Raw genomic sequence first — 8,525 nt, 5'->3', positions numbered from 1 at the left:
TCCACGTCCACGAATTCGGGGACCTCTCGCGCCCCTGTGACAGGTACCGCGGCGGGGGGCGGGGGGCCAACGCCCACGGCCGGGTGGGGCTGCCGGGACCCCCGCTCTCACCCCGTACCCCCCCCACAGCTGCGGGGGCCACTTCAACCCCGACGGGCAGGGCCACGGGGGACCCCAGGACCAGCACCGGGTGAGCCGGCGGCCGCGGCTGCTCCGTGGGGCCAGGGGATTTGGGGGTGGGGGGCTCTTGGACCCCCCCTGACCCCCGGCACCCCCCCACCGCAGCACGCGGGGGACCTGGGGAACATTTGGGCCGACGCCGAGGGGCAGAGCCAGCTTCCGCATGGAGGACTCGCGCCTGAAGGTGAGGCTGGGGGGCAACGGCCCCCTCCCACGCGGCAGGGGGGGGTCTGGGCTGTGCCCCACGGCTGTGGGGGGGTCCAGTCCCCTGCACAAAGGCTGTGGGGGTCCTGATCGCCCCCCCCCCGCCCCACCAGGTCTGGGACATCATCGGGCGCTCGGTGGTGGTGTCGGCGGGCGAGGACGACCTGGGCCGGGGGTCCCACCCGCTCTCCCGGGTGACGGGGAACTCGGGGCCGGGGTGAGTGCTCGGGGGGCTGGGGGGATTTGGGGGGGATTGAGAGGGGGCTGGGGGTTTGGGGGGATTTGGGGGGAACTGGGGGGATTTGTGGGGGGCTGGGGGGATTTGTGGGGGACTGAGGGGGGGCTGGTGGGGACTGGGGGGATTTGGGGGGGACTGAGGGGGGCTGGCGGGGGCTGGGGGGATTTGGGGGGGGGCTGAGGAGAGGGCTGGGGGATTGGGGGGGCTGGTGGGGACTGGGGGGATTTGGGGGGGACTGAGGGGGGCTGGCGGGGGCTGGGGGGATTGGGGGGGCTGAGGAGGGGCTGGGGGATTGGGGGGGCTGGTGGGGACTGGGGGGATTTGGGGGGGACTGAGGGGGGCTGGCGGGGGCTGGGGGGATTTGGGTGAGACTGAGGGCGGGCTGGGGGGATTGGGGGGGCTGTCACCCCCCCACGTCCCCCCCAGGCTGGCCTGCGGCGTGGTGGCCCGTGCGGCCGGGCTCTTCCAGAACCCCAAGCGCGTCTGCACCTGCGACGGCATCACGCTCTGGGAGGAGCGGGACCGGGCCGCGGCGGCCCCCGGCCCCCACCTGTAGGCGCCCCCCCCCGGGCAGCAATAAACGAAAACTCGCTCTGCAGCCCCCGCGGCTCTCGGGGGGCCGGGGCGGGGGGGCGCCGCTGCGGCCCCTTTAAGAGGGGGCGTGGCCAGCGCGGTGGGGAGGGGCTGGGGGCGCAGTGGTAGCGGCGGGAGAGCGGAGCGGGCGGGACGCATGCGCAGTGCAGAGGGGAGCGCAGGGGCGGGAAGCGTGCAGTGGGCGGGAAGAGCGCGGTGGGCGGGAAGAGCGCGGTGGGTGGAACGCATGCGCAGTGCAGAGGGCTCGCACAGGGTGGGCGGTGCACGGGGCGGGGGGAAAGAGCGGAGTAGGCGGAGCGCATGCGCAAGGCGGGCGGCGCGCACAGGGCGGGCGCTGCGCAGGCGCAGTGTGCCGCCGCCGCTCGCGCTCCGCGCTGAGGCGAAGCCGCCATTTTGTGTTGCCGCCGCGGCGCCGAGCTCTCCGCTCCCCTCGCCTCCCCCGCCGCTACCGCCATGCGTCCCGGGATAAAACTCTTCGTGGGCAACGTCCCGAGGAGGCGACGGCAGAGGAGCTGAGCGAGCTGTTCGCTGGCGTGGCCGGGCCGGTGCTCGGCATCGCCCTCATGAAGCAGTTCGCTTTCGTGCACCTCCGGGATGAGGCGGCGGCGGCCCGCGCCATCACCCAGCTCAACGGCCACCAGCTGCACGGCCGCCGCATCGTGGTCGAGCCCTCCCGGCCTCGGCCCACCAACACATGCAAGATTTTCGTCGGTAACGTCTCGGCCGCCTGCACCAGCGGCGAGCTCCGCTCGCTCTTCCAGCAGTACGGCACCGTCGTCGAGTGCGACGTGGTGAAAGGTACCGGACCCGCCGCCCCCGCAGCCCGCGCCGGGCTCAGTCCCCGCCACGGCTGGCTCGCCGCTCGCCTCCGTCCTCGGAGCCGCTCCGGCCCCCGCTCTCGGCTCGGGTGACCCGTGTTCCGTCCGGCTGGCTGCGGCTTCCCCTCTCCCCGCCCTCCCCAGACCTCATCCGTTCCCTCTGCCCCGTTAAATCCCCCGGGGTGTGCTCTCTCGAGCCTTTCCACGTCCATCCAGCCCCGGCGGGAGTAACCCGCTGCTGGTGCCCCCGGAACCGTTCCCCGACATGAGGCGCTTCCCCCCCGGCCCCGTCCCGCTGCATCTGTGCCACAGCTTCACCTCCACAAATGCACTCTGACATGGAGCGAGCCCCGACCCCCCTTAGCCGAGGCGGGAGAGCCAAAGCACGTTTAAAAAACAAAACAAAACAAACAAACAAAACCAAAAACCCACACAGCCCACACTGTCCAAACTCCCGAGGGTCTTGTTCGGCTCCGGGACCCCGCAGTGCGGCGTGAGTGAGAACGGGAGATGGTGTCACCCCACACCTTCCCCCTGAGCCCGAGGTGAAGAGGTGCCACCCCCGCGTCACACAGCCGCTCCCCGAGGTGCCCGCTGCCCGGCCGGCATCCCCGCCGGAGCCCCCGCCTCGCGGGAGGTGATGTTGTTGCCTCTGCTCTCTCGTCCCAGGTCGCAGGCCCCACCGGCTCCGTCCCGCCAGGACGCAGCTTCCCAGCGGAACTCGTCAGAAACCTACGCCAAAGTTTCTGGCGTCGGTGGCCCGGTTGCCCCCCAGATTGGGGCTGGGGGTGGACGGAGGATGCGTCCTCGGGCTGTCGGATACGTGGATGCGGGATAGGAGCCAGGGAGGGGGGGGATGGCGGAGCAGAGCGGGGGGCACACGCGGGAGGGTGGGCAAAGCGGTGCTGACGTTCAGCCGGCACGTGAGGTACTGGGCTGGGGGTTTGCTCGGCGAGCGACGCTCTGAGCATGCCGCGCTCCCTGGGACGGGCTGTCCCGTGCCATTGCCCGTGGTGCCGGTTACAGTGATCCCTGGTCCGTCGCCGCAGGGGGAATGCCGCGGGGTTGCCGAGAGGAGCCGCTTTTCCGCCCCGTGTCGGCCTCCCGGACCCGTCGTGCTGCAGGGGCAAGCCCTGGGCTACTGCGGCGGCATCCAAACCCCGAAAGCGTTGGTGCGACGCCGCGAGCGGCGCGGCCGGGAGAGCCGTGCGGGCGGAGGGCGACGGGCTCTCCCGCCGCAGACCCGGCGCGGCCGCTCCGGGCCCCGCTCCCGCCGCTCCTTGCCGCGCTCTCTCCAGCTCCTTTCTGACGCCTCTCTGCTTCGGCGCCGCCTTCGGTCGCATGGCACCGCGCTGCTCGCGGCTCGCCCGGCTCCTCGCCCCGGCAGGGGGCTCGGCTGGGTGCGCGGGGCCGCAGGTTGTGCTCGGGCGCTCTGTTCTTCCCTCCTTGCCTTCCTTCCTGCCTTTCCTGCCTGCCTGCCTGCCTTCCCCCCTTGCCTGCCTGCCTGCCTTCCCCCCTTGCCTGCCTGCCTGCCTTCCCCCCTTGCCTGCCTGCCTGCCTTCCCCCCTTGCCTGCCTGCCTGCCTTCCCCCCTTGCCTGCCTGCCTGCCTTCCCCCCTTGCCTGCCTGCCTGCCTTCCCCCCTTGCCTGCCTGCCTGCCTTCCCCCCTTGCCTGCCTGCCTGCCTTCCCCCCTTGCCTGCCTGCCTGCCTTCCCCCCTTGCCTGCCTGCCTGCCTTCCCCCCTTGCCTGCCTGCCTTCCCCCCTTGCCTGCCTGCCTGCCTTCCCCCCTTGCCTGCCTGCCTGCCTTCCCCCCTTGCCTGCCTGCCTGCCTTCCCCCCTTGCCTGCCTGCCTGCCTTCCCCCCTTGCCTGCCTGCCTGCCTTCCCCCCTTGCCTGCCTGCCTGCCTTCCCCCCTTGCCTGCCTGCCTGCCTTCCCCCCTTGCCTGCCTGCCTGCCTTCCCCCCTTGCCTGCCTGCCTGCCTTCCCCCCTTGCCTGCCTGCCTGCCTTCCCCCCTTGCCTGCCTGCCTGCCTTCCCCCCTTGCCTGCCTGCCTGCCTTCCCCCCTTGCCTGCCTGCCTGCCTTCCCCCCTTGCCTGCCTGCCTGCCTTCCCCCCTTGCCTGCCTGCCTGCCTTCCCCCCTTGCCTGCCTGCCTGCCTTCCCCCCTTGCCTGCCTGCCTGCCTTCCCCCCTTGCCTGCCTGCCTGCCTGCCTTCCCACCTTCCCCCCCTTTCCCTCCTCCTCTTCCCTCCTTTGCCTTCCTTCTTTCTCCCCCTTTCTCCCCCTTTCCTTTTTTTACTTTTCTTTCCTCCTCCCTTTTTTTTCCTCCCCTCCCTTTTTTTCCTTCCCCCTCTCTCCCCCGGCACTCTGTCCCCCTCGGTACGACTTGCCGTCTCGGTGGCCGCTGGCTCTCTCTGCGTTTGCTCCGCTTACCGACGGGACGGGACAGGACAGCCTGGCTGAGGCCGCGCTCCCGCCCAGGGCTCCGCGCCCCCGTGTGTCCGGGCCCCGGTGGGGAGGAGTCGCCTGCGAGAGGCCGCTGCGCCGTGCGGCAGGGCGCTGTGCTCCCTCGGCGCGGGGACAGGCGGCCGTGGTGGGCACGGGCGAAGGGAGGTGGAAAACGGAGCCGCGGCGCCGTGCCAGGGTGTTCCCGTGCCGGGCGGGCGGCCGGGCTCGTTAGCACGCGGCCGCGTTAATTGTGGGGCGGAAGCAAGGCAGGGCGGCGCTGTCTCTTCGCTGCCCGAGCAGCAGCAGCAGCGGAGCGGGGCTGGCAGAGCCCATCCGGCACCTCCCGCCTCCTGCGGGTGCGCGGGCCGCTGCCGCGGGGCCGGCCATCGTTAAGCATTCGATCCTGTAACGAATTGTGTTTTCTCCCCCACTGATAACCCTCTGTCTGCTGCTTTGTCAGACTACGCGTTTGTTCACATGGAGAACGAAGCCGATGCAAAGGTTGCCATCGAAAACCTTAACGGGAAGGAGGTGAAGGGGCGCAGAGTGAACGTGGAGCTCTCCACCAACGTGCAGAAGAAGGGCGCGGGCCAGGCCCCGCCGCCCGCCCTCGGCCTCGACAAGACCAAGCGCATCGGCCTCGAGTACCGTGAGAAGTTCCAGCCCAAGATCGAGGGCTTCGACCAGCAGCGCCGGGCGGCGGACGCCGCCTTCCCCTCGGCTGCCGGCGCCGGCTACGCCGCCGGGCCCTCCCTGTACGATTACCAGCAGCGCTTCGGCGCCGGCGGCGCCGGAAAATACGAGGCCTTCGAGGCGCAGGCCAGGCCCGCTTCCCCCTCCTACTTCGGGAGGGACCGCAGCCCCCTCCGGCGCTCCCCGACCCGCGCCGGCTACGCGGCCGTGACGCTCCCCATGACGGCGCAGCCGGCCGCCTACCGCGCCCAGCCCTCCGCCTCGCTGGGGGCCGCCTACCGCGCCCAGCCCTCCGCCTCGCTCGGCGTGGCCTACCGCCCGCAGCCCACCACCGGCCAGGCCGCCGCCTACCGCGCCCAGCCCTCCGCCTCGCTGGGCAGCGCCTACCGCTCCCAGCCCTCCGTCTCCCTCGGCGCTGCCGGCGCGCAGCCCGCCGCCAATTCCCTCGGCACGTACGGCGCCCAGCCCGCCGCCTCCTACGGCGCGCAGCCCGCCGCCTCCCAGCTCTCCGGCTACGGCGTCCAGTCCGCTGCGCTGGCCTCTTCCTACGGGGCGCAAGCCGCCTCTGGCTACTCCGCCTCCTACGGCGCCCAGGCCGCCGCCACCTACGGCGCCCAGGCCGCTGCCGGCCCGGCCGCTTCCTACGGCGCCCAGGCCGTGGCCACGCACGTGGCCTCCTATGGCGCGCAGCCGGTAGACGGCCACGCAGCCTCCTATGGCGCCCAGCCCGGCGCCGCGCTCTCCGCCTCCTACAGCGCCCAGGCCGTGGCCGCACACGCCGCCTCCTACAGCGCCCAAGCGGTGGCCGGTCACGCTGCCGCCTACCAGCCCGTGGCCGGTCACTCGGCCTCCTATGGCGCCCAGCCGGCGGCCGCGCTCTCCGCTTCCTACGGCGCCCAGCCCGCCGCCGGCCACTCGGCTTCCTACGGCGCCCAGCCCGCTGCCAACCTCCCCGCTTCCTACGGCAGCCAGGCCGCCGCCGCGCTCTCCGCCACCTATGGCGCCCAGGCGGCCTCCTCGCTGGCCGCTTCCTACGGCAGCCAGGCCGCCGCCGCCTCCTACAAGGCGCAGGCTTCCGCCCCGCTGACGGCCGCGTACCGAGCCCAGGCCTCCGGCTCGATGGCGGCGTCCTACCCGGCGCAGCAGGCTTCTTCCGCGTCGCTGGCGGCCGCTTACCGAGCCCAGCCGGGCAGCGCCTACGACGGGCCGAGCCAGCTGGGGCAGCAGGCGGCTTCCTACCTGGGCCTGTCGCAGGCTGCCGCCGCCGTCGCACCGCCCTACGAGCGCACCCGCCTCTCCCCGCCTCGCAGCGCCGCCTACGACGACCCGTACAAAAAATCGTCCGCTCTGGCAAAAAGGTACGGCGCCGGGCCGGGGACGGACAGCCGCGCGACCGGCTCTGTGCTGTCCCGCTGGACGCCGGCGCCCGGCTCGGGGCTCGGTCTCTGCTCCGGCGCGCTTTGCTAACGCCTGGCGTGAGAAGGGCGGGTGCCGCGTGCGGGCGCGGCGACGCGGAGCCCCGCGTGACTCGTTCTGTGGGGGCACGCGGGGACGGGGGCCTCGGCTGGGGCGGGGGGAGCCAGCAGCGCCCGGCATCTGATCCTCGGGCGCCGCTTCCTCGTCCTGCGCCGGCTTTGCCCGCGGCGCCGCCGGCCCGAAGCTCGGCGGCGTCGCGCTGCCGCGGTGCGTCCCCGAGCGGGACGCGGGCGCCGCCGGCGGTGGATTCGGGCACGCTCCGCCTCGTTCACCTCCTGTCTCTTCTCTCGAGCAGGTACGGCTCCGAGCGCCGTCTGTCCGACCTCTCAGATTACCGCCGCTTAGCGGACTCGCCGCTCGCGTACCGCCGCTCGCCGACAAAGTCCCCGATGGATTACCGTCGCCTCCCGGAAGCGCATGCCGATTACGCCCGTTACTCGGGCGGCTACGGCGATTACGTGCCCGCCGCCCGCGTCCACTCGGGCTACCAGCGCCGCCTCTGAGCCGGCCGCCGCCGGGGCTGGGGGGGGGTGGCTCGGGCCACTTGCGTCGCCGCGGGCTCGCACTCGGTGCTCCGCCTCGCTGCCGCGGTTCGCCTCCTCCGCCCGTCGGCCCCAGGGACGGTTATTTTTTTAGCTGCTTTTTTTTTTTCTTTTCTCTGGAGTTTTTAGAAGGACCTCGGTTACGGTTTGCAAGCGTGCCGCGCTCCCGCGGGGGGAGCAGGCGGGGGCCGCGCTGTTCGCCGTCCCCTGCCACCGGTGGCTGCGCAGCGGAGCCGCCTCTCGCTCACGGCACGCGCAGCCGTCGCCTTGTTACAGCGGTTTCTAACGCGAGCGACCGCTGCTGCCCAGCGGAGCCTGCGTTCTTTTATACCACGAGTTTCCCGTTTTGGGTTTATTTCCCCGTTTCCAGCGTCAGCCCGCGGCGCGGCGCCGGGCTTGGTGCAGCAGCCAGGTTTTGTACGACTGTAAATAAACGCTGGGCTCTCCCCCTTTCCCAACCGTCTCCTGTCTGGTTCTTACCCAGCCCGGAGCGCGGCAGGTCCCGACAGCGGCCGATTCAGGGCAGCGCCGTCACCGAACGCCCCAGAACCCCTGGTTTTGCAGCGCTCGGAGCCGGAGGCGGCGGCGGGAAGCGCCACAGCGTTGCCCGTGGCGCTGCTGCGCTCGGGCAGCAGGGAACGCTGCCGCCGGCGCCCCCACTCCCAGCCCGTGCCGCCGTTTTGGGCGAGAGAAGTGGGGTTTGGGAAGAGAAGCCGCGCATGCGCGAGAGCGGGGTCGGCGGTTGCTCCGGTTCCGCCGCGGTGGCCGGTCGGCGTGCGTTACCCCTCGGCGCGGCAGTACCGGCTGCCGCCTGGCCCCGGCTCTTTGGCTGCCCTTCGCGCTCCCGAAAACGCGTCCGGTCCCGTCGTCCCCCCAGCTGCGATGGGGTGCGGTGTGGTCCTGCTCGCGCCACGGGGGGAGGCCAGCTGGCGGGGCTCATTAACTGCCGCGGTAATTAGCCGCACAGAAGGGTCTAACGCTTCTCCCCCTCCTTTTGCAGGGCAGGCGCCAGGGGACGCACAGCCTGGGGTCCCGGCCGGGCCCGCTGAGCCAGGAGCCGCGGGTGAGCACCCCCAGCCAATTAGCGCTGACCAGCCGGAGGCAATTAGCCGGGGCAGAATGGCCCCGAAACGCGGCGACGAGCTGGGGGCTCCCCACCTCAACCCCCCTGGGGGTCGGACACCAAGGGAAGGGCTGGGACCTGGCCATCGTTACCTAACGAGCACCAAGAGGCGGGGGGGACGTTAATTAGCGGTGGTTTCAGAGGCACTGCCCGTGAGGGACCCCAGCGGGGCACCAGAGCGGGGGTTCGTCAAATCCCGACCCCGCTCGTTAG

General features: G+C 72.1%; 2 protein-coding genes across 2 annotated transcripts; both read left to right on the top strand.

The window, feature by feature from the left end:
- Positions 1 to 5: 5 nt before the first annotated feature.
- CCS (copper chaperone for superoxide dismutase) lies at positions 6 to 1,220 on the top strand (the record flags this gene model as incomplete). The annotated part of the gene is given in 6 exon segments (XM_086771599.1): positions 6 to 43; positions 130 to 190; positions 286 to 324; positions 326 to 364; positions 498 to 601; positions 1,049 to 1,220. Coding segments are annotated over 6 exon segments (411 nt in total), but the record flags the coding sequence as incomplete, so codon positions are not given.
- A 346-nt stretch (positions 1,221 to 1,566) lies between these two features.
- Positions 1,567 to 7,279, top strand: LOC147596173 (RNA-binding protein 14-like). Its single transcript, XM_086771600.1, is given in 4 exon segments — positions 1,567 to 1,703; positions 1,706 to 2,014; positions 4,939 to 6,529; positions 6,943 to 7,279. Coding segments are annotated over 4 exon segments (2,142 nt in total). The 5' UTR covers positions 1,567 to 1,669; the 3' UTR covers positions 7,151 to 7,279.
- Positions 7,280 to 8,525: the final 1,246 nt, after the last annotated feature.

Source organism: Chlamydotis macqueenii, unplaced genomic scaffold, assembly GCF_036417535.1.
Source record: "Chlamydotis macqueenii isolate bChlMac1 unplaced genomic scaffold, bChlMac1.mat HAP1_SCAFFOLD_122, whole genome shotgun sequence".
NCBI lineage: Eukaryota > Metazoa > Chordata > Aves > Otidiformes > Otididae > Chlamydotis > Chlamydotis macqueenii.
Note: the sequence above shows the minus strand (reverse complement) of the source record. Positions and strands in the feature narration are given on the sequence as shown.